Source organism: Megachile rotundata, chromosome 2 (assembly GCF_050947335.1).
Source record: "Megachile rotundata isolate GNS110a chromosome 2, iyMegRotu1, whole genome shotgun sequence".
Classification (NCBI taxonomy): Eukaryota; Metazoa; Arthropoda; class Insecta; order Hymenoptera; family Megachilidae; genus Megachile; species Megachile rotundata.
This window is the reverse complement of record NC_134984.1, coordinates 23,507,461-23,530,920: the sequence shown is the minus strand read 5'-3', so window position 1 is coordinate 23,530,920 and position 23,460 is coordinate 23,507,461. Positions and strand designations below refer to the sequence as shown.

General features: G+C 46.6%; 3 protein-coding genes across 6 annotated transcripts; 1 reads left to right on the top strand and 2 right to left on the bottom strand.

Moving 5' to 3' along the window:
• The first annotated feature begins 1,891 nt into the window (after nt 1-1,891).
• Nucleotides 1,892-22,381, top strand: LOC100876331 (uncharacterized). The gene is made up of 23 exons (XM_012293915.2): nt 1,892-2,137; nt 8,150-8,640; nt 9,232-9,666; nt 9,928-10,352; nt 10,425-11,009; nt 11,075-11,516; nt 11,617-12,446; nt 12,529-12,698; nt 12,778-13,001; nt 16,799-16,950; nt 17,017-17,116; nt 17,230-17,358; nt 17,453-17,619; nt 17,690-17,843; nt 17,933-18,332; nt 18,431-18,707; nt 18,768-18,949; nt 19,213-19,684; nt 19,761-19,953; nt 20,020-20,165; nt 20,249-20,372; nt 20,445-20,807; nt 20,879-22,381. Exons 2-23 carry the CDS (start codon nt 8,491-8,493, stop codon nt 21,584-21,586), a joined length of 6,828 nt encoding a protein of 2,275 aa, XP_012149305.2. The 5' UTR covers nt 1,892-2,137; nt 8,150-8,490; the 3' UTR covers nt 21,587-22,381.
• LOC100876520 (CXXC motif containing zinc binding protein) lies at nt 14,649-16,512 on the bottom strand. The gene is made up of 2 exons (XM_012293938.2): nt 16,302-16,512; nt 14,649-16,198 (listed from the first exon to the last, which is right to left on the bottom strand). The coding sequence occupies exon 2, from the start codon at nt 16,125-16,127 to the stop codon at nt 15,642-15,644; it is 486 nt and encodes a 161-aa protein (XP_012149328.1). The 5' UTR covers nt 16,128-16,198; nt 16,302-16,512; the 3' UTR covers nt 14,649-15,641.
• Obp11 (odorant binding protein 11) lies at nt 21,577-23,420 on the bottom strand. 4 transcript variants are annotated; one of them, XM_076542364.1, is made up of 5 exons: nt 22,421-23,420; nt 22,265-22,353; nt 22,084-22,186; nt 21,926-21,990; nt 21,577-21,846 (listed from the first exon to the last, which is right to left on the bottom strand). In XM_076542364.1, the coding sequence occupies exons 1-5, from the start codon at nt 22,566-22,568 to the stop codon at nt 21,829-21,831; spliced, it is 423 nt and encodes a 140-aa protein (XP_076398479.1). In that variant the 5' UTR covers nt 22,569-23,420; the 3' UTR covers nt 21,577-21,828. The 4 variants fall into 4 exon arrangements, with proteins under 4 accessions (XP_076398479.1, XP_076398478.1, XP_076398477.1 ...); XM_076542363.1 differs by having other exon boundaries at nt 21,926-22,186; XM_076542362.1 differs by having other exon boundaries at nt 21,577-21,990.
• Nucleotides 23,421-23,460: the final 40 nt, after the last annotated feature.

Genomic DNA, 23,460 nt, shown 5'->3' with positions numbered 1-23,460 from the left:
ATGTACCGAGTTAGAGGTACACGATGTTAGAACGAGTGGAACGCGTCGCACCGGTCGCGACAAAATCGCGAAACCGGTCATCGAAGACGATATCGGTCCCAGCGAATCGCGACGTTTCTTAAAACGATTGCGTCGTATCTGAAATAGAATCGTCTCGATCGATCGATGTCTGGCAAGGCGTGTTCGCGTTGCTATATGTGTTACGTACACGAGGCGACCGTATCGTTAATTCACGAGATAGCTACTAATCCGGTGTAAATCGAACAAGAACGTAAGTACTCGTTAGGAATACCGGTAGCGGTAGCAGCGGCGAGGATAGATGTTATCGATACATTTGCTCGAGCCGATGCAGTTACCGGTCGATTAACTGGCTGGTGGAGTTCGCTTTGGAAAAACGTGCCTCCTCGATCGCTCGGTTAACGCGTTCGATCGACCGTTCCGAAAAGTCGGCAAATATTACGCGTGAACGACTGCTCGATCGGACGAGAGCGTTACGATACCGAATCTATCGGTTTCGAGGTTGTACGGTTGACGGTTCGCGGTTCGAGTTTCGAACGTCGAGAAGTAGGTTAACCGGTGGCGGTAAACGGCGCGAACCCTGCTCGAAAGGTTGACGGCGAAGGACAGATTTGTCGGGAATCTCTATCGACGAGAGAAGAGGTTAATCGAAAAGCTGGCGTCGAACGAAGACCTCTCGATCGAGGCTCGCGAACTCGGAGCGAAGCGGAGGAAAGGACTCGCGGGAGTAAAATCGATATTTATCCTGGCAGGAATCCAGAGTCGAAACGGTGCCAACTCGGATACGGATAATATCTCACCGAGATACCTACGTAATTATCGTCTCCGCGCTCTCGCGTTTGCCCTTCCGCCTCTCGCCTTCCGTTCGCCGTCTCCCTGTTCCCTTCTTCCCGAGCCAACAGTTTTCCCTCATTTTTCGTTGTCGCGCTAGTCGAAAGATTAAAGGAAGTTCGCGAGCCGAGGTCGAAAGAGATCGACTCGACGTCGCGCGTACGAACCGGCCGATGAACGACAAAGTCGAGCATGCAAACGCGACGAACCCGGAAGGCATTCGGCCGATCGATAACTTTTTCTCTTTGTTCGCGCTGCTAACCCCAAAATGTATTCGTTCGGAAGCGCGATTCTTCGGAACCGAAGATCTCGATGCGCTCGAAACACCGTCGCTTCGACGTCGAGAATCTTTCGAATGTACTTCCGTCACGACCTCGCGACGCACGCATATGCCACGAGATCGAAGGAACTCGTCTTTTCCGCGATAACGCGAGCACAAAGAGGAAGGGAATTTTCTAAAGTCCCTTTGATCGCGTCGTCGAAGGGTGTCCCGTTTGGCTAGTCTCGCAGGGCCGTATACATCGTCCGGTCGATCGGTATCGGTACAGCGGATCGGTGTTTTCCGCCGGCGCGGCGCGGCGACTGGAATTACGTAAATTTTTGTAATCGGCTCGTTTCCTGCGGGAGAGCGGTCGCGAGCTACATAAACGATAAGCGTATCGGACGTCGAACTCGATTCGTTCGAAGCCAAGAACAATTAACGAGGATCGTTGGTTAGACCGGTCGAAAAACGTTGAAATCGTTCGTGCGGTTGATCGGTGTCGAAGAACAATGGAAAAATGGTTGGCCGGCCGGCGGAATCTCGTTCCGTATCGTTCTGCGGGAAAAGCAAAAATCCGGTAATTCGACGCAACCTAGCAGTCCCTCGGCGATGGGTATGGCCGTTCGTGTCGATATTCTCTCGGGATGCGTCGTATCGACGGAAGAGAGACGGAAGAGAGACGGAAGAGGGACCGGACGAGTCGCGAGCGGGGGAAACACCCGTTTCGAGTACGGCCCTGCAACGTGCCCGCCCAACGGGCAACGAGGGTGCGTAGTCGTCGGTTCGTCGCCGCTCAGTCTCGGTCGGAACTTCGTCGGGGTGAGAGCTTTCGCTCGCGGTTCGTTTGAACGTCGCGTAGCCGCGTGCCGGCCGCGGCATCGTGTTCTCGCGCTTTCGATTTTTATTCTCGAATCGAACACGATTCAGGAAGAAAGCGCTCGTGTGACCGTCGTCGAGTAGCGTGTGATCGCGCGAGAACGTCGCCGGATAGTAACCGATGGGGGATGACGTTCGATGGAAAACGAGGTAAGATTCGTTCCGCGTGCGCTATCGTCTCGCGGTGTCCGCGCCTAGCGTTTCTTACGTTCCGGCGAAGATCGCCCTCGTCGACGCAGACCGATTCGCGATAGAGTAATCTTACCGCGAAACCGATATCGTTGTCGGACAAGGCAGATAGCGTGCTGGAAAACGCGTATCGCTTCGTAACCGTAACGCTACTCGTCACCGTCGCGTCGCCTTACGCGCGAACGAAGCTGTCTTCTTCATCGTTTTCGCGACAAATCTTCTCTTCCGAACACTCGCGGTGTTTCGAGAATCTCTCTCTTGTTCCGGACCGTCGCCGTTATCGTTACATAACCTATAACTCTGACCGAGAACATCGCTATATTCTCGCGGAACGAAAAACCGGCTTGACCTTCCGCCGCGTTTCTTTCGGCTATACAACTTTCGAGGTGTTCGAGTCGCGACCGAATACAACGTGGACGCGATCCGAACGTTTCGTACAGCGATACGAGAATAGATCTTTCAGCTTTCTCGAACTCTTTTTCGAACGTCGAAGGTCGACGAGAAAATCATGGAAGCGGGTTCACCTCGACAGGTAAAATCGTTTTCGGCTCGACGATTACGCTTCCGCTTCCCGCATCCAGCCACTTCCGTCTCCGGTTACTCGATGTACACACTCCGTTGGTCGGTCCTTAAAGGTATTCTCGGCATGCTCCGAGCGATATTTGCCGCGAAACCGTCTCGTTTGGAAGCCGAGCGAACGACGAAACGCGGCTTTATCCGAGACGAGCGATCGACGCGATAAAACACGGTTCTCCGATACGTTCGATACGGGCAATGGCACGCGGTATCGTTCACGCTCGACAAAAGTTGGCGGGATGGTGTGGCGTTTATCGGAAAAAACAAGGAAGCGAGGAAAATAGGTTCGTAATAGCGCGGAAATCGAGCAGATTCCCGCACTGGTCCGCCCTAATCCCTGCATTGCGGCTCTTCCGGCCTCGCTAACGAATCGGTATCGTGTTCGAAAGAGCACGCTCGAAAAGCGTAATCGAGTGTAGAGTCTCGATGAAAGGTAGGAGGAAACGTTGAAAGCTGAAGCGAAACGGTCGATCTTGATTCGGGACCGTGGAGTCGTGAAACGTTCGGTCCAGATGCTGAACGTTTCTTTCGCGTCGATACCGCGCAATTTCCGTATATTTTGGGTTCGAGAGATTCGGAAGAAGTATCTAAAGGATTCGCGAAAAGACGACGATTCTCGGACGGTACTGTCGCGGACAGAACGAGTTACATAAATTCGTCCGTTCCGGAAAGAAGGTAGAAACGGTGCGGGATACGCGAACTGTAGGAAGAGCCGAGCCGGGTCGACTCGTTCGCGACGGCTAGTTCTCGCGGTGCGCTTTGTTCAGAGGACTCGCGTTTCTACTTTCTACTTTTACCCGTGCTCTCGTCCAGACTGCGAAAGACGCGCGAAGGGAGGAAAATGGAAGCGGGAGCCGCACTCGCGACGAGGACCCGACAAAAACCTCGTACTCTTCGACGTTCCGTTCGTTGTTGCTCTCGTCGTTCCGCAACGACGTTGCGAGTTTCTTTCCGTTTCGTTCTCCCCGCGACCTATGCTTCCTCTTCTACGAGCGGGAGAAAGCCTTGATCGAGCAACGAGCCCCGAGTTTTGTCTCGACGCTTTTAAAAACCGAACGGGTCTCGCGCGTAAAACTAGCGAAATAGAACAGACCGTACGATGCTCGGATTCCCAAGCCGTAGGGTAGGATCCCCGAAGGGTCGCAAAGCGTTTCTTCGGGGATCGACGAGCCTATTTTTAGTTCCGATCGTTATCGCGGATAATTTTCTCGCTGGTTCGTCTCGATCGGTGATAACGCGCTCGAAAACATGGTCGAGCCAATTATAAAAGGAAACCGCGGTCCGAGAAGGTTGGGAAACTTTGATCGCGCGAGAAAAACTCGGTTGTTCGTCGGTCGACCAGTTTCCGCTTTCGCCGCCTAGTCGACGAAAGGAAACGTTCGTTTTCGCGCAAATTCCTGCACGACTCTGGACAGTCAGCTTTCGCGTTAGACGACCGATCTGCTCGCTCGAAAAAGTCGCTCTTCCCCGGTCTCTGGCAAATTTCCATCCGAACGAACGCCTCTGCCTCGCAGCCGTCAATTCTCACGGTTCGTCGAGTTTTTCGATACTTTCTTACCTTTTACGCGATCTCTTTGTACGCGACGCGACAATCGACGACGTTTCTTCGCGGTCGTCGTCGAACGCCTCGAGCGTGTTTCGCGTACAACGATTTTATGGAAGGGCATATCCTTGGAACGCGTTTTAGCGTCCGTTCGGGGCAGCTGCGAGAAACGGTAGGGATTATTTTGGTCGCGAGGATCCGCGCGAGGGGTAGCTCGTTCGAATTAGTCGTTTCGAGGTAGGGTGCGTCGACGACTGGAGCAAAGGGGACGCCATTTCCCTTGGACGTATCTCGATTAGCGTTTCGTTCGCGCTCACGAACGCCTTTCGACCGGCCGCGTTATCGAAATCGAGTTATTCTCCTTCCGCGACAGTCCGACAACGAACACGCTGGGATTCGAACAACGACGACTAGTCGATTCCGCGGTGAATTCGTGCGTTGGCCAACGGCCAAACTAGCTACTCCGACGTCTTCGCGTGCTTCGAATACGCGACAAGCGGCCGTGTTCGAGCGTTACGAACAGAGAAAAGATGAAACGAAAGCGTAAAATCGCGATCGTTCGATTCGATAACCATAAATGTGGCAGAAACGAAATTTCTGCCATCCTTCGCTGGAATCTTGCCCCGAATAAAACTGTCCCGGTTCTCCCCTGTTTCGCGTACCGCGCGTGGATGAGCCGTCGAAAAACGTTCGTCCGACCACGCGGAGGAGAGCATCGATTCCAAAACGAAACTGTGTCGAGGACGCGAGCCCCGTTTGCTTCTTTCGTTTACTCGGAGAGTTACCGCGTAAAGAAAGCGCACCATTCTCTAGGCAGTTCTCGCCCACCGATTTTCTTCCGGTGCTCCCCGTTGCCGAGTAATCGGTCACGAACGAAGGGAAACCTCGTACATATTTTCTTTCGGTCGGTTTACGTCGCTCTCGCGTACGCCGCCGTTCGACTCGAACCAATTCCGCTTTGTTTAGAGAAGCGTGCTAATAGGATTAAATCGAAGCAGTCGCGCTCTTATCTGCGCTCGCGAGTATCCTCGCGCTCGTTGCTTCGACGAACGCGAACAAAAGCTTCGTTCGAAGAAGGCGAAATCGACGAGCTGCGTATTCCTTGCTCGTTACGATAAGCTCAGAATATTCCGTTCTAGTCGAACGGCACTTTCCTCGTTAACGGATACGCCCCGGTCTCCTCGCTAATTCTCGCTTACGCGTTCGTCGAACGGTATACCGCGTACCGTTTCCGACGCGCGTGCCTCCAATCAAAAATCCCGCAAACTTCACCTAAAACGGTAACCGTATCGTTTCGAGCTTGCAACCTTTCGAACGCGATCCAAAAAACGGATTTACCGCTGCGTAACAAATCGAAAGTTCCTTCGTCGTTTTCAGATACGACCGAGTGGAAATTTGTTAACGGATTTGTTACTACCGGAAATCGGTTAATTCGTCTCGACGAACCATTCCGAAGAGCATCGACCAAACGTTTACGTAATCGTGTTCATCGAACGTGCAGCTTCGAATCGAGCTTATTTACGGATGTTGTAATATAAATTCGTTACGCTATAAATTTAAACGAACCTTTCCTGCCGGATACGCGGCGCATTCGATTATCGCAGTGTACTCGAGAATTTTTTTCAATATCGAAATCAAGCGGCTTTCGAAACTAAGCAAACTCCGGCTCGATTAATTAAGGTCCACGCACCGGTGACCGCATAACCCTGGAATTACATAATTTTGGCCATCGTCCAAAACGAAGCAACCGAGTACTCGAGAGGACCGTGACCGTTTGAGTCGCGACGCGACGACCGACGATCGTTTCCTCTTTCTGTCGAGCGCGCGTTTCAACGCGAAGTACGCTGCTAACGTTTTCCCAAATAGACCTTTTCAACTGTTCGAGCTTCGCAAATGGTGCGCGACGAAAAAACGGCCGATAGCGAATTCGAAAGAGCATGAAAGGGTCGTGGGATCGGCAACTTTTAATTACTCGGCTCGATCGCGCGAGAGCAAATAGTACGTATTTCTGTCGCGAGATTCCGATATTCGCGTTACTCTCGTCTCGTTTCGTCTCGTTTCGTCTCCTATCCTCTCCCCTCCTCTCGTCTCGTCGCGTCGCGTGCAATTAACGTCCGCTCGAGTCGACGATGAAATCGTCAGCGTTCGACCGTACGGGGCAACGGAGTTAACGAAAATGTAAATCCAACCAAAGTCCGAACGTTTTCCGCCCTCGTCGGTGAAAAAATGTTACTCGCGAAAACGCCTCTATCGTAAGTAGAAAATCTGGAGCGAACAATTGTCGTAATGGGAGTTCTCGAAATTTGTCAGTACACCGGTGTATAGCACGACCCTCCCGATATCCGGCGCGAGTTCGTAGCTGTTCCCGCATTTTTTCGCGACATTATCGAAAAGAATCGACTAATTTTCTAAAGGGACTTGCTCGTTCGACGACGCGGATCGTAAGAAAATAATGCGCGCGAGTGTACGTTATTATTAGAACGAGTTAATTTGTCCCGCGAGGACTCGATCGGTGTCCGTTTCGACGAAAGGATGGCCCACTCGAGACGGAGGCACGATCCGGGATTCGTGCGGCCCGTATGGCGAAACGGATTCATCGATCGAGGGTTGCGAGGATCGCGGTCGCGTAAAAAGCTATCGATCCGAACGGCTCGTAGATCCCAGGGGTTGCCTAGGGCGAGAGCTCGAAGGGTTGCCATGACGACCAACGTTACCCTGCCATGAGCCAGCGGTGCTCAATCGAACCCTTTTATCTTCTACCAACAACTAGCCACTCGCTCGCGCCTATCTTTTCAACCCTTTCCCTCCCTGTGCGCTTTCGTTTCCGCTTCACCCATCGTCCGTCTCCGCGACTCGTCCCGTTGCTTATCTCGCTGCTTACCCGCCTCGTTCTCGTTCTCGAGGTCGAGCACCGCGACCTCGTTCCGTCGAGGCGTTTTCGCTTCGAGAGGACCTGGACCTACGTTCTGCGGCAAAATTTTCGTCGACTGCTTGATCGAATTACCGTTTCGTTCTGATGGGGAGAACGAAGGAAACCGAAAGAAGGAGTCGTAAATACGCCGGTTCGATGATCGATAACCGAGAGTCTAGCGCAAACGGGAATTCGCGGTTAACGCGTTTCTTTCCTTTCAGCAGATTTTTAACGCCTTACAGACTCGAAAGCGCGCGAACGCTTAGACCGACGTGCGAAAAGAAAAGTAAATACGCGAGTTTCGAGTGTACGAACAAAGGAAACTATCGATGAAAGAGCACCCTCGAGCGATAACCAAAACGGCAACTGACCAAAAATCAACGAAAAACGATAGACTCCCGACTATCTTATCGAAAGGTTGTCCCGAGTAGCCAGGTAATTTTTGTCCGCGCGGCTACCTCGTTCGGTTATCTTAGATATTCGGTTTTCTCCTTATCAACTGCCCATCTCCTTTCGATTCGATTTTCCTTATACATATTTATTCGTTTTGCGTGTACTCGTCGGCTCGGCGAACGACTCGCTGCAACGTCGATCGAGGTCGACTCGCGATTCTTTTCGTTCGTTCGAACGCGCTCTTCTTCCGTTAATTATTTTTGCAGCCTCGTAATCGTTCGTACGGAACGATCGTTACCGGAGATGAAACGCGAAATCGTAGGGCGGGGTAGGCTATTTTCGAGCTCCTTCCACGGAGGAGGGAATCGTTAGAGTTTCGCGAACGAACAACCGGGTGACGCGTCGCGAACGAACGAGCGAAAAATCGCCTCCAAAGATAGGCGAGCATGAGTCAGTCGGAACGGCGCGGCGCGGCGCGTCGCGAGTTCGCGGCAGGACGATCTTCCTTTCGCGTTCTTCGACCGACTCTACGATTATTATTCTGTTTCAGATCCGCTGGCTCGCATCGTCGAGGAATGGCGCGAAGAGGAGCGACGAGTCGAAATTGCGCGTTGAACGTGCGCCGGCTAACGCGCTGACGCGCTAGCGCGTTGCTCGCGGACCGAAAGACGCCGCGAGAAGAGAAAACACGCGAGAGACTCTGATCCGTTTGGCCCGCGCGCGAACCGATTCGATCGGTCCCGAGATGGGCGCGTGGTCGCCCATCGATCGCGGAGCTTGAACGAGATTCGACGACGGCTCTCGTGGACGAACGAGAAGAAAGTTGTTCGGCCCGATCGGCTATTTTCGAGAAGGCAGTTTCGCCGATTCGTCCGGCGAACATCGCTCATCATGTTCGGCACGAAATTGCGCACGTGGATGGAAGCACACATCGTGCGATCGAAAAAGAAGAAAGACAGGAAGAAAGGGGACAAAGGGTTCGACTCGAACTGCAACTCTCCCAGAAACTACGCCGCCAACAGATCTCCCGGGTTGCATCAAGTGAGCGTCAACCTTCTTGGTTAATCCTCGCTGCTAGTTTACGTTCGTCGAGTAAGCGGCAGAGCGATCGTCGCGCCATTAGGAAAATTCCGCTCGCTATCCTCGCGTAAACGACGAGGCGAGACGATCGTGCCGCTCGCTTATTTCGCCGACGTAAATTAGGCCTCGGAGACCGCGGTCGTGAAAAATTTCGAGACGACGCCGAAGCGCGTCGCGTCGACCTTTCCTTCGCGCAGATTTTTTTTTGCTATTTGAAGAACCAACGGGTAACGAGAGAGAGGGAGAGAGGAAGAGTAAGCGCGAAAGGGAGGAAAAGAAAGAGGAGGACAGCGACTGCGGAGAATTGGCTTCGTTGTTTCGTGACCGCTGAAAGAGCCGCTTTTCCTCTTCTTTTTCTTCCCGCCGAGCTCCGACTGGCTCGTTTTCCTCTAGCGGGCCTTGGCTATCCAATTAGGCGATACCGACTGCCCTCTTCCACCCTTTATCTTTTACCGGCTCTTGCCGCCACTTATTCGTCCGTGGAGACGAGCCTCGCCTCGCCTGTCGATATCCTCGTTCTCTCGCTCGAACCGATCCGAATTCGATTCGCAGGTTCATCCGGTGGACTCGCCGACGAAGAACGTGGACGGAATTCGGTTGCACGAAGGAAGCAGCCGCAACGGCACCGTGACAACCTCCTCGGCCACGTCCGCCGGTACGGCTAGTGTCAATCTCTCCTCTCCGGAAAGCGCGTACAGCACCGGCTACTCGACGGACGGTACTTCGCCGGGAACCAGTTATCCCCCGGAATATTACATCAACATCAGAACCGGCACTCATTATTTTCAAAGCAACGGCGTCGGCAGTGCCGCGACCGCCAACGGCAGACCGAAAAGGCCGGTCGAGGCCGCGGATCTACCATCCGCTACTCTCCTCCCGAGACATGGAAAGTTCGATCGCAACGTCGAACCGTCCTCCTCCGCGAGTATGACCACCAGAGACACCGATCATCCGTCGAGAGACCACCGAACCAGCACCCCTAACGAGGCACGTGACATCGATTTATCGCCATCGCTCTTATCACTTTCTTTTTCTCCGTTCAAAGTTTCTTCGCGTATCTTTGCGTCTCGCGACATTTTTAACGCGGCCACCTGCTCTTCCTGCGCGTACGACTTCCGACCACGTGGCAAGCGATACCGTGCTTTTCCGAAAGCGTCGCTTTCTGTTCGTAAAAACAAACCGAAAAGAAGGACGCGCGCTTGCGAGAGCAACCGATCATCGATTCATCGTTAATTCTATTGCCGACAGGTCGGCGGTGAACGTCTGGTGAACCACGATACTAAACAACAGCGGCAACAGCTGACGCAATCGCAGACGCAATCGCAGGCGCAACAGGAGAGGTATCATCGGCGCACCGAATCGTTTTCCGCGAACACGTCGAGAAATAACCAAACCGTGCCATCGTCTATACCGCCGCCGCTCCTATCGCCCACGATACAGTCGCCCCGTGAACGCTCTCGCATCCGAACCAATCCGTGGCTTTCGGCCAATTCGTCCGGTTCGAGCAGTACCGGCTTCAAGTCCAGATCGAACCTGGACGACACCAGCAGCGGCTCCGGCTTGAAGCTCACCGAATCCTCCGGAAGCGCCAGCGACGTGAACGCGAACGGTACGCGAGAAGCGTTCGCCAGGAGGGATTCGAAACACGAGAGCCTCAGCGCTGGACGAAGTCCGTTAGTATCGCTTCGATCGCTTCTACGTTCGCGATCTTCTTCTCTCTCTAACGTTCTCGTTTCTCGTAACAGGATACATCATAATTGGAGAATAGCGTCCGGTCTGGAGATTCGGCCGAAGATAGCTTTACCGGTGCAACGACGAAGCAGCAGCAGCAGCCGCAGCAGCAGCAGTAGCGGTAGCGGCAGTGCCAGCAACGGAAGTAGCGGCAGCAACCAGGATCGTAGCAGCGACGGCAACGGCAACGGTTCGTCCGGTTCGTCGATCACGCGAAGCGTCAGGTCGTCCGAGGACGACGTTACCTTGAACGAAATGATGGGCAAATTCGACGAGAGTTACGTGTACGAGAAAGAAACGGACATCTTGTCCGACAGCGACCCGACAGATTGCGAGGACTACGTCGAATCGTTGTCGGATCCGGACGCGGTCCAAGACGCCGGCGACGAGAACGATCCGGTGGAGAACGACGATTTCGATTACATCGATAACGGCTCCTCGTTCCTCGATCTCGACGGTCTCGACTGTTCCGCGCATTTCCCCAATACCGGTCACTGTACCTACTTCGCGTTCACCGGTGAACCCGCTCGACGAAGCGGCAAATTGCGGGAATCGTTGACGAGGCGCAGAAACAGGGACGACGCTACAATACTTCAAAGGTAAGGCGGATCGATCGGTCTTTTTCGAGAAGGAAACACGTACAGCGCGTCGTTATCGTTTTCAGGTCGATCAGCGTGAAAAATAATGGTAAGAGACAGAGCGCGCGACGCAAGAAATCGGAAGAGAAACAGCAGAGCGACAAGCGCAAGAAGAGAATCGGTCAGCGGCGCAAGTCGAACCTGGAGAAACGCGACGGTGGCCGTGGCTGCGACGACGAAATAGGCGACGACGACGACGAGGACGACGACGAGGAGGAGGAGGAGGAAGAAGAGGACGACGAGGAGGAAACGGCGAATATGAACCGAGTATTGGTCGAGAGAATGCTACTGAAGAACTCGGGCTTTAATCAAGGTAGCAGAAGCGTAGGCGGAACACCGATCTGTCTGCGTCGTCGGAAACACGACGTTAACGAGAATCCGTCGCCTATAAGGTCGAACGACGAACGATCGACGACTCGAGTCGCCGGCCTCGACACGGAGGAGATCCTCAAGAGACGTTCCAATTCGGTAAGCGCGCGAAAAATCGTTCTCTTCTGTTCCTTCGTTTCCGTCGACCCGCTCGGTGTAATCGTAATCGATCGCGTTTCCTTCTTTTCCCTGTTCGAAGGTGAGTTACGTGAACGGTAATCTCGTCAGGCGACGAATCAACGGCAACGCCTACGTGACCGCGTTCGCCTCGGAGATCGCTTTGATGGAGGCGGACAAGGAAGCGGACAAAAAGTATCGAGAATTGATCCTCGAGGCGGAGAATATTTTGGTGAACATGCAAAAGAATCAACGCAGCGCGCCTATAGTGCCATCGCCTTCCCGTAAATTTCACAACGGTCTCGCGAACAAACGAGTCGAACTGATCAAGAACACGGAGTTAAACATCGAACTCGCTCTATCGAAAAGCAGAAACTCCCAACCGGAATTGCAGAGCGGTAACATCAAGGACATCGAGCACACCAGTCCCAAGAGACAATTTCTTCCGTCTCCGATGCGCCGACTCGTAGAACGGAACGCGTCGCCGATTACCGGCTATCATTTGAACGATAACCCGTATAACAGGCAAGAGACGCCGTTGCCGATCAAGGGCCTGTCAGACTCTCCGCTTCCCTCGAGAAGAACATCGCCCGGCCTCTCGCCTACCAACAGTTTGCTTCGTTATCCCAGGCCGAGCGTCTACGAGCATCAGGATACCGACGTAGCACGACGAACGACGCCTTTCAATAGCAACGACGCTTTTCGATCGGACCTCGACGCTCCTTTCGCGCGCTCTCAGCCGTGCTTCCAGAACAGGGCTCGCGCCATCTTCGCTCACCGAGATCCTTCCGATTCGAATCGAGACTGTCGCGTCCCGAGATCGTCCGGCAAGGAAGAAGGAATCACCTCGAGCTCCTCGGATTCGGAAGAGAAATGCGACGTTAGGAGAAGAGCGCCACTGATGACTTTCAGGTTAGCTACCGTCTAAACCGACGATTACGTTTCTTTTTATCGATATTCGAACGAACAAACGTTTCGTGCTCTTTCTCCACAGATCGGTCGACATGGGCCCGATCAAGGAAGCTTTTTCCTATTGTCCGCAAAGCGAACCGGTCAAAAGGAAAGTGTACGCGGGTAGCGCTACTTACGATAGAATCCAAAAGACGTTGGGAGAACAAGTGGCGTTAAGAAATTCGGACGGTGACACCGCTACCGACGACACCGGTAAGCGATCTCTTCCAATTATTTAAGCAGGTGGGTTTTCGCGTCAATCGCTAAACTCTTTGCCGTTTCACCGACGCAGACGACTCGAGGAGATCTTTGAGGGAGAAGGTGGCTCGATTGCGACAAGAACGATTAGCCGCGAACGCCAACGTTCAAGATTCGCAAATCTTTCAACACCAGCTTTCGCAACTACGAAGGCAAATGTTGATGCAAACTATCGAGGGTCTTAAGCGAAGTCTCGAAGATCAGTCGGCGACTCTGAAACAAACGTGCTTGGAACCGGTGATGGCCAATCGATTACCCTGAACTTCCTCGTTGGATTTGTTGGCGATCGAGGAACGCACGGTGCTTCGTCGCGCGACGAAAACGAGACGATGCGATGACAAGAAGAAGCTGACGATCCTCTTTCGGCTCTCCTTCTCCGTCTCTCCTCGCATAACGTTGTACCGAATTATAACGTGATCTCGAGACTCGAGATACCGGGAATCAACGGTACACGGCGTAGCTGAATCTCTACCTAGTTTAAAAGGGAATCGATATATTTTTCTGCCTGTCTACACGGTAAGAGAATCAAAATTCTCAACTTCTTACTTCTTTTCTGAGCCATCGTTCTCTCGCGTTCTTTGTTCCGCGTCAACGTTACGATCTACCGTCTTCTTTTCATTTTTCGTTTCTTCTTTCTTCCTGCGTCTTTACTCTGTTCGCGACCGATTCGCGTTTAAAAGAAAGTTAACGCGTTGACTGCCACGAGAATCATCGATGAACGGCCGGTACCGATACAACATACGACGAGTCGCTTGAAATAATGAGGGAAACGAAAGAATGTTCTCTACGATGGCAATTCGATATAGCAAATTGAATCGTCGAGCAAACGAGTTATTCCCGTGGTGAAAGTCAACGCGTTTAGACGAGCCTTCTCGTTCGTCGAATCGATTACTTTCGGTAGAAGCGTTTGATCGCGGAAATCGTCGATCGATGGCACGATCATCCATTCGCGTACATAGTTTTCGATCGCGTCGCGCGCTTTACGACGTTTCACTTATCTATATTACTCGTAATGTTCCTATTTCTACTCGATAATTCGTACTTTCGAAACAAGAGAGCCACGGTAAACGGATTAGCGGCAAAAACGTGGTAGATTTTTGTCGATGGGACGAACGTTTCCCGTTAGTATACCAAAGATAATAGTTTAGCACGGTAGCATTAGAAAACCGTTTAGTTAACTCAGCTAAATACGCGTTCTTACTATTAGACAGCTCTTACTAGTATCGTTTTTATTTCAGTTTCGTAGAGAAAGAACACCGTATACCGCGTTACGTGAAAAAATCGTCATCTTCCATATATACTCGTCAGATTCGATTATCGCGAAACGTTCTTTACTTTCTTCGCGTCTGTCTTTATAAATCGCGCTCGAAACGATTCCTCGAATTCGACAAGAAACTCGACGGACTTCTTTTCCTTTCCGCAGAAAATTTCTCGATCAGCGTTTCGCGAATGTTTCGCTCTGACGAGGTAGACGAGATACTTTCGAAACACAGTGATATTTTTGCGAGAATAGACTGATAGCGTTATCGATATTATTGTTAGACGTAAGCGTTCAATGACGATTATTTACATGTGATTTATATGTTAAACGGTTCATCGAGGAACGACGATTCGTAATACGCACATGATATTTATGTTTGTGTTAGATGTGCTAGAAACACCGTAGTAAATGAAATATTAGAGGACAATAGTGGTAGCGAAATACCTAGTACGCTAGCTAACTAACCGATTACCGAACTAAACGACTGTTTCTATCTGCAGCCGTTTCATGGAAACTATCATCCCCCTTTGTGATTTACTCGCTCGTTTCGTTGAAAACTGTGATTACGACTCGCATAGCCAGTTTTAAGAGTTATCGACGTAACTCGTGGAAAATTTTCATGCTTCCACGTGCCTCTGAGAACCTTTTTGTTTTTTTTTTTCCATACTCGGCGCGTGTACATATACTTGGTTTTTAATCGAATACAGATCTACTTTTCTTTTCTTAAACGATCCAAGTAAACGACACGACGATTACTATATTATTATTACTACCGTTATTAACTCCTTCTTCTTCTCCTTCTTATTATTATTACTATTATTATTATTATTATTATCGTTTTTTCATTATTTTAATTAATTAAGTAGATCGAGACATTCCGAAGATGTAAACAAAGAGACGAGTTGTAAATTTTCTTGTAGTCTTGCTTGAAATCTTCGATGACTCGTCGAATGATTAGCGAATTAAACTTTCAAACTGTTTCCCTGTTAACGAGCAATGCTAGTCATCTGGTTATATTTGTGCAGGGTATGATCGACAGTTTTGAATCGACTTTGACGGGACACGAAATTATTGTTGCAAATTTTCTGTGTACTAAACCATTTACGAGATTAAATGGTGTTTTTTTATATGATTATGAATAAATTATATTACGTCGTTGGAAACATGCGTTTGTTTGTTTTAGCTGTATCTAGTGCCTAGAGAATGCTATACGTAGACAGCTTCCATAATTTTATGTATCTGTTCTTTAAACGATATCCAAAGAGGCAGGGTTAATCGTGTTTTACATACCCTGCTACTTTTTATTAAAAACGATAAAGAGGTATGTATGTAAAGCTAGTATATTTTTTATGCTTTAATGCGATACAATCTGTTACAAAAAAAAAAAGAAGTAGCGATACAACAATATTTCTTTTAAAGATTCCAGCTTTAAATGTATATTAGATAGATGCAGATACCTATGAACACGCTTTAGACTATATAGTAAAATACATTGATATACGAAAAACTAGTAGAGCAAAGAACAGAAACACGAACAAATTCCTCGAATCTTACATACTAAAAACATTTATCATGTTGTGTCTCTTTTCTGCCAAATATCTTGGTATAACAATAGATTTTAACGATTTAACAACCTTTTATTTAATCCTTGCAAATTTGTGCTCGATTTGATAAATTCCAACAGGTTCTTTAATCTTATCACAGTAATCGGCCCACTCTCCATCAGATAAATCCACATCTGTAAATTCCTTCCCATCGTCGATCGCTTTGGCAATCCATCCTTCCCTTGCCGAAAAATCGGTAGGTTCGAGACCTCGGCAATCGAACGTCGCGATCGTCTGAAATTTATCTTGATCATCCGCGATGTACGGTTTTATAGAGTCTTCCAAAATGGTTAAACTGTTTTCGCGAGAACAGAGTTTGCACTTGATCACGATATGATTCACAGCGTTTCCTCTTTGAGCTGGAATAGACTCGTTCAAAGACACATAATTCCACTTTTCAGATACTTCGCCACAATTGCTACAACAAAACTTGAAATACCATCTAAATTCTGGTCCCGATGGTCTAAGTTCCTGTATATTCTCTAGCGTAACTTTTATCTGCAAAGCTATCTTCACCATTTCGTCAAGATTTTCTTCTCCTCTGATACAGCAACTATACGCGTTTTACAATATTTGGTCTTTTACATCTACTGCAATGACAACGTAAAGAGTTGGAGGTTATGTTACTAATCGTCGGTTACCAGCTTTGCAATTATGTTTCCTATGCAAATTTATGATGACGAATAACGATACCTGAACACTCTTTGCACCAACGTGTCGTTTTTTTCTAATCAAACGATCAAACGTTATGGTTTTGAAACGTATATTTCACGTAAATAGCGCAGAACAACATTTGAATCGTCTATAAACGTATGCGCGTGCGCATTTATCATATGTATTTATTTACAAATATGCATTTGCTCAATGACCGTCCACTTTATGAAATTGTTGAATAAAATGTAAAATATCGTTCTATCAGAAATCAGTCGTTCATTCATTCTAAAAAAAGTTTTTCATAGTTTACAATAAAACTTGATAATATATATATATATGTATATACACATACCATTGTTATTTACTGTTGATAAAGTAGGAAACAATTTATTAGGACATTATCTACGCAGCTCCAAATTATCATCTTTTATTTATTCGAGTCACTGCTACGTATCGCTGTAGTCCGGCCGTTGTACCTAAGACACCGAGTCATTATCGTGAACACGTTACTTTTTAGCAGCATGTACAAATGTTAGAACAGAAGGATAAACATGAAACGAATAATATATCTCCATTTATTTTATTTTTACACGTTAATAGCATATTGTAATGCCGAAGATATTTTAGGGTGTGGTGGATTTTTAAAAAGTCACACCGATATCGATTTCGCAAAAGTTCTGATAAAATTGTGAGTACATAATTAATTTTGCAAATTAAATTTGTACATAATGACTTAAACTCTTACTCAATTTAGATACACAAAGGCTGGTAGCCTTAAGGATTATACAGAATGTGCCCCTAATAATGGTTATTACTTTCTTCCCTTATACGATAAAGGAGAATATATTTTAAAGGTAATTAAGATACATCTATCTAATAGAGGAATAAACATGAAATAAATAAGTCTTAAAGCTGTTTGACAAATCATTAACTTTTGTATAACATGTCGTACAATTAAATTGATTAGGTAGATCCACCCAAAGGATGGAGTTTTGAACCTACAGAAATAATACTGAATGTGGATGGAACTACTGACGCGTGCAGTCAAGGCAAAGATATCAACTTTACTTTCAAAGGTTTTGGTATCACAGGCAGGGTAAATTATCCCTTTAAATATTTTTAAGGCACAAGAGGTTTAAATAAATCAGTATTCAAATTTGACATATTATTAAAAATATATTGCATTTTAGGTTATCAGTTTAGGGTCAGATTCTGGACCTAAAGGAGTTACTGTCACATTATATAAAGAAAGCAACCTACAGGTACCTGTTGGTACAACCACTACGACAGAAGGTGGTACCTTCTATTTTACTCCATTACAACATGGACGATATGTACTTGTCGCGTCGCATCCTACGTAAATTTCATAAATTACTCGATCTAATCGTGTTACTAAAGAATGGTAGTCATTTTATTTTATCTTTTAGTTGGATGTTTAAAACAGATACTGTCAAAGTAACGGTACAAGAAGGTAATATGGAACTCCCAGATGGTAGTTTAGTTATTTTTGGATACGATGTAAGTGGCAAAGTTGCTAGCGAAGAAGAAGCTGTCAGCGGTGTATCTTTTCTTCTATTTGGCGTAAGAGCTTGACTCCTCTTCCTACTTATACATATTTCATGATCTAGATGATTATAACTTAATCGGATTTAATGTTTATCGCGATACAGAATGGCGTGGCTAAAAATTGTACACTGCCCAATAACAAAAATATAGGCAATCTACAACCTCTCTGTTACGTTGTATCAGACAAAAGTGGTAAATTCGTGCTTCCAAGTTTATCGCCTGGCGAATACACGCTTGCGGTATACGATACCGGTGATCAAACTAAATTTCACGTAGAACCGAATAAATTGCTTTTTGAAGTGCATCACAATAGTGTCGTGCTACAAGAATTTAAAGTGACTGGCTTTACCGTTCACGGTGTCGTAAGTACCGCCGTAAATGGAGAACCTCTAGCAGGAGCAAAAGTTTTGCTTTCTCAGAAGAAAGTCGCTATAACGGACGATAAAGGAAAATACGAATTAAGTCAAATGAAAGCTGGTCAATATACTTTGAAAGTTGAAAGCGGTATATATAATTTATTTTGTTCATTACCAATTTCTTGTATCATATTCCTCCGAGATCGAACGGTTCATCTTGTGTTATGTACTATTTTCAACATACAGAGGACCTGTTGTTCAATGAGATATCAGTCAAGATTTCTCCCAGTTCTACACAACTTCCTGTTCTAATACCAGCAGCGTATAAAGTGTGCGGCAAAGTTACCCTATCCGCGAAAGGTACTTTACATCATCGAAAAGTTGCCATACAGAATACCGCAGCTACGTTTAACAAAGAGATAGACACAGATCCGAAAACAGGAGAATTTTGTTTATACCTTGCCCCTGATAGATATCAGTTAAGCGTTATCGTAAACGCCGAAGAAAGAGCCGAAGGCTTACAGTAAGTATTCTATTTTCTTTTCACGTTCAGTCATGATTTCTAATCGATACATGTTTGTAGATTTTTCCCGTTGCAACAAACCATCGATGTGTCATCTCGACCAGTGCGAAATGTAGACTTTTTACAATTAAAAGCAACGTTAACGGGCACGGTAAAATGTTTAGCCGGCACTGATTGCAGTCAAGCTTCTGTCACGTTAAAGGTACTCGATGGAATCACGATAAAGACGATTCAATCAAAGGGTAAGGCTTTAGTAACTTTATAAATTTACATTGTGTAATGTTCTAATTTGATTTTCGCTATAACAATCGTGATAACAAGCTCGTGTGAAAATAATTAAGCGTACATAACGCATCTTTTTACGTTAATTTCAATTTTCGCACACGGTTGAAACGAAATCGGATTTGTCCATTTTACCGAATACAACAACTTATATAACACGTTCTTGTTGTCACGGTGATACCATTCTATTAGTCAATTTGGTACTATCGTGTCGCTCGTGAAGTTATTTTTTATCACACAGATGGCCATTATCAGTTTACGGACGTTTTGCCCGGTCATTACGAAATCTTGATCGATAACGATATATTTTGCTGGGCAAATCCAAGTTACAGGTTTTCTGTAACTTCGGAGCGAGCCGAATTACCGGCCTTCGAACAAACTGGATTTTCTGTTACCTTCATATCTTCTCACGATACCGTTGTCGAGTATTCGGAACCGAAAGATCCGAAAGCAAAAAAATTAACTTTAACTTTGAATAAAGGAAGTACAAAGCACTGCGTATCCGAACCTGGAACGTACACGTTCGTTCCGAGGAGCTGTCACGTTTACGACAAAACGTCGTACACGTGGGATACCAACGCCCTTTCTCCCATTTTATTGCATTCGACGGAACATAGTCACAAGGGAAGCATTTTAAGTAGCTCTTCGTTAGACGGAATAAAAGTAAAGATCGAAAATGGAGGTGACGTTACGACGTAAGCAAATAATTATCGTTCGCGTATCTAAGAACTTTTGAAAGTATATTCATACATTGTTCCATAATTATAATAGACTTGGACCATTGAAATCGGTGCAACAAGAAAATTCATATAAATACGAATTCGAGTTCAAAGCAAAAACGGACAACGTATACAGTATAACGCCCCTGTCCGACGTTCTCCTCTTTACTCCTCCGTCGTTAAAAGTATTAGGCGTGAACGATTGTCAAAATGACATTGCTACATTCATCGGGGATATGGGAAAGGTAAATTTTGTTCGTTACGATCGATAGACCAGTCGATTAAAGTATATAGTATGTTCTGTCGCGCAGATCATTGCTGGTAGAATCGATCCAGCATTAGAAGGAGTCACGATACAGATATTTGGAAACGACAAAAGTTCACCTATACATACGCTGGTTACGCAAAAGGATGGAAAGTACAATGTTGGTCCCTTAGACGGAAAAATAGACTATAGGTATTTATAATCGTTCCCTTTTCTTCTTTCACCTTTCGATACATCGAGATAAAAATTTGATTTGCCCAATTTTCTACGATCAGCGTTACCGCGAAGAAGGAAGGTTTCGTGATAACTGGACCCGATTCCAACGGAGTATTTTCAGCTCACAAGTTAGCCGAAATTATCGTACAAGTTTCTGATCAAGCAGACAATGCTTCGTTACAGGTATATCTTCGAAACAAAATTCGATCACAAATTGTAAGAGACAAAAGAAAATAACGCTTATTTTTGATACAGGGTGTTTTATTATCCTTGTCCGGTGGACAAAGTTACCGAAAAAACAGCGTAACCGGCGAAGACGGAAAATTGATTTTCCATTCTCTTTTCCCCGGTGAATACTATTTGAGACCGATGATGAAAGAATATCGTTTCGATCCTTCGTCGAAAATGATCAAAGTCGCGGAAGGTGCAACCGTGAGGGTGAATCTTTTCGGCAAAAGAGTCGCTTTTAGCGCGTATGGTGCTGTGACTTCTCTAAACGGTGAGCCCGAAGCTGGTTTATTGGTGGAAATCCAAGGCCAAGGAGATTGCGATGATCTTCAAGAAGAAGCGACCACCGAAGAAAATGGCAACTTCCGAATTAGAGGACTTCAACCTACGGTAAATAATTTATTTATTGTTCAACGAGAGGATATACTAAACTGTGCATCGTTCTTTTTTCCAATTTTTAGTGTACCTACGTGTTTCGGTTGAAACCTAACGCAGAAGTTAACGCGCACATTCAACGCACTAGTCCGGAGTCCATAACGATAAAAACTGCAACGGACATTCGCGGGCTTCGTTTGGTCGCGTTTCATCCGATACCGCGCACCGACGTTTCGGTACACGTTGTGTCTGTACAGCCGGAACACTATCGGACGTTAAAAGTAAAGCTCTGCAGAGAAGATATGCCCGATTCTCCGATACACACGGCAAAATTGGAGGCTCAACAGTTTAGTAAAATCGGTAGTGCTTACAATGCCGGTTTTCTCGTACATCTACCGCCGTTACAGGCAGACGGTAGAAAGTATTTTGTACAATTGGAGTCTTCGTTGTCCCATACGTTGCACAAGTACAGAACTGTACCGTTTTATTTCGAGGCGAACTCGTCGTTCAAATACGTGAAGTTGACGTTCAACGCGGAACGAAAAATTGATCAAAGCGACATGAATCAAACGTCCATAATCGCGTTACCTTTCATCGTGTTCGTCACAATCGCGTTCTTTAATCGAGAAAAACTGTGGTTATGGCTGAGCGCTTTGATCGAAAGGTGGTCGAAACCGACACCGAATACCAGAACTCCGATTCAGGCGGTTCCTATAGATCCGAGAACCGACGATATCATTGTCGAACAAATAATGAACATTAACAAGAGAAAGACCAAACCGCGTAAGACATGATCGGTACTTTATTGAATTCGTGAACATTTAGTCGACACTGTGAATTGTCAATAAACGGACAAACTAACAATAGTATCATGTAGGATTTCCGCATAAATAGGATTGGATCGCGGTTATCGAGAGTATCTACTCGCGAAGAAACGACGTTAAATGCGTTTTATAATCTGTAATATTTTTATTTCACCCTGTTTCGTCGTCGTATACACACATCGCACTCGCATCACGGTCACGGGCAGAATCATTTATGGCGCGAGGTAAGCCTAGAAAAGAAACGTCAAGAATATTTTTCTTCCTTACAAGAGTACAATGGAATATAAAAAATAATGTTATTTGACTTACAATAGGATTCGCTTGAAACATACACTTCATGAAATTAAAAGCTTTCGCGCATTTGTCCTTTCCACCTAAAAAGTTTATGACGTTTTCAGTAAAAACGTAACCAGTTAAGTAGCATGCGTGCACGCGTAGCGAGATAAAAGACTCGTCGCAGTACTTACCGATATCTGAACAAGTATCGATCATGTCGTCAAGTATGTCTTTATACACACTTGGTATTGTTTTCCTCACTATATCGAAATTCATATTGCCCTTTTTATCCATCTGAGTAAAAACAAAAGAACACCTTAAGCGGTTATTTCTCTATCAAACGCGAAAAGCGGCCGTACAACCATACATTACCACTTTAAACTTTTCTAGTGCACATTTAAAATAACATTTCAATCGGTCATCATCGGGAAACTGTCCGTATTCGGTATTTTCAACATCCTCTGGAATAATAAATACTGTTGCATCATATTTGCGAAGAGATGTTTTGATAATGGCTTAGTTGCTTACCAACTGTTGTTCCCGTTTCCGCGATACATTTCTTTCTTACAGAAGAAGTAACCTTATGAAAACCCTCAGGGTCTTCTATAGCTGCACGAACAAAGAGTCGCGACGTGAACAAACACGACAAAATTAGCCAAAACATCGCGATCTTCATGCTTTTAACGATTTTTCGTTTCCGTTTCGTTAGGACCGAACACACCGATAGACTGCATCGCTATTGGAAATTCGTGGGATTTATATGCATGCCGTAATCGGTTGACGGATACGGGGTAAATTGGTCATGTGTTTATCTCCTCGAATCGACGATTAATCAAAATGGTACTTTTTATTGCGCACCCCGCTTATTCTTACGCGATAGACGGCGATGCACGCAAACGCTTAATTTCTTTCGGGCGTTGCTAATTATACCGGCAAAATGTTTCCGATTCGAAGCGAACATAAAGTTTAGTGTAAATACAGTGGCGCTAATTGCAAGAAAAGTATAGAGTCGATTCCAAATTGAAGAGTGATCGCGCGCCGTTTTTCGCATAGCGTGCCAATCGAAAAAATACGAAGTAACGCTCAATAAACTCGGGTTTCTTGTATTAGGCCAACATAATAGTTGTCTCGTAACGGCGCGTTTAATCCGCGAATAAGCTCAAAGTATCATTACGTATCGAGTACGTCGAAATTATAGATTCATTTGTCACACAAAAACGAGTCTAAAGTAGTTTACGAAAACGTTTACGAAACGATTTATCGCGACGTAGAAACAACGCGTTCGTTTTCAATTCGATCCGTCCTAAACGCAAGAGGCAAAATCCGAAGCAGTTCGGCTGTTTGTCAATTAAACTTATCACTAGTATAAAAGCGTTCAATTTCCACGTGTCCTGGAACATACGACCTCAATTGACAATTGGAGGGAACAACGTAGCATCGGAAATTGCGATCAACGTTGATGATTGACGATCACGGCTTCGTATCATTGACACCTCGATTCGCTCGTTTCTTTGTCCTCGATCCACGGGATCACGCGTGGCGTACAATCGCCAAATATACATTTTCTT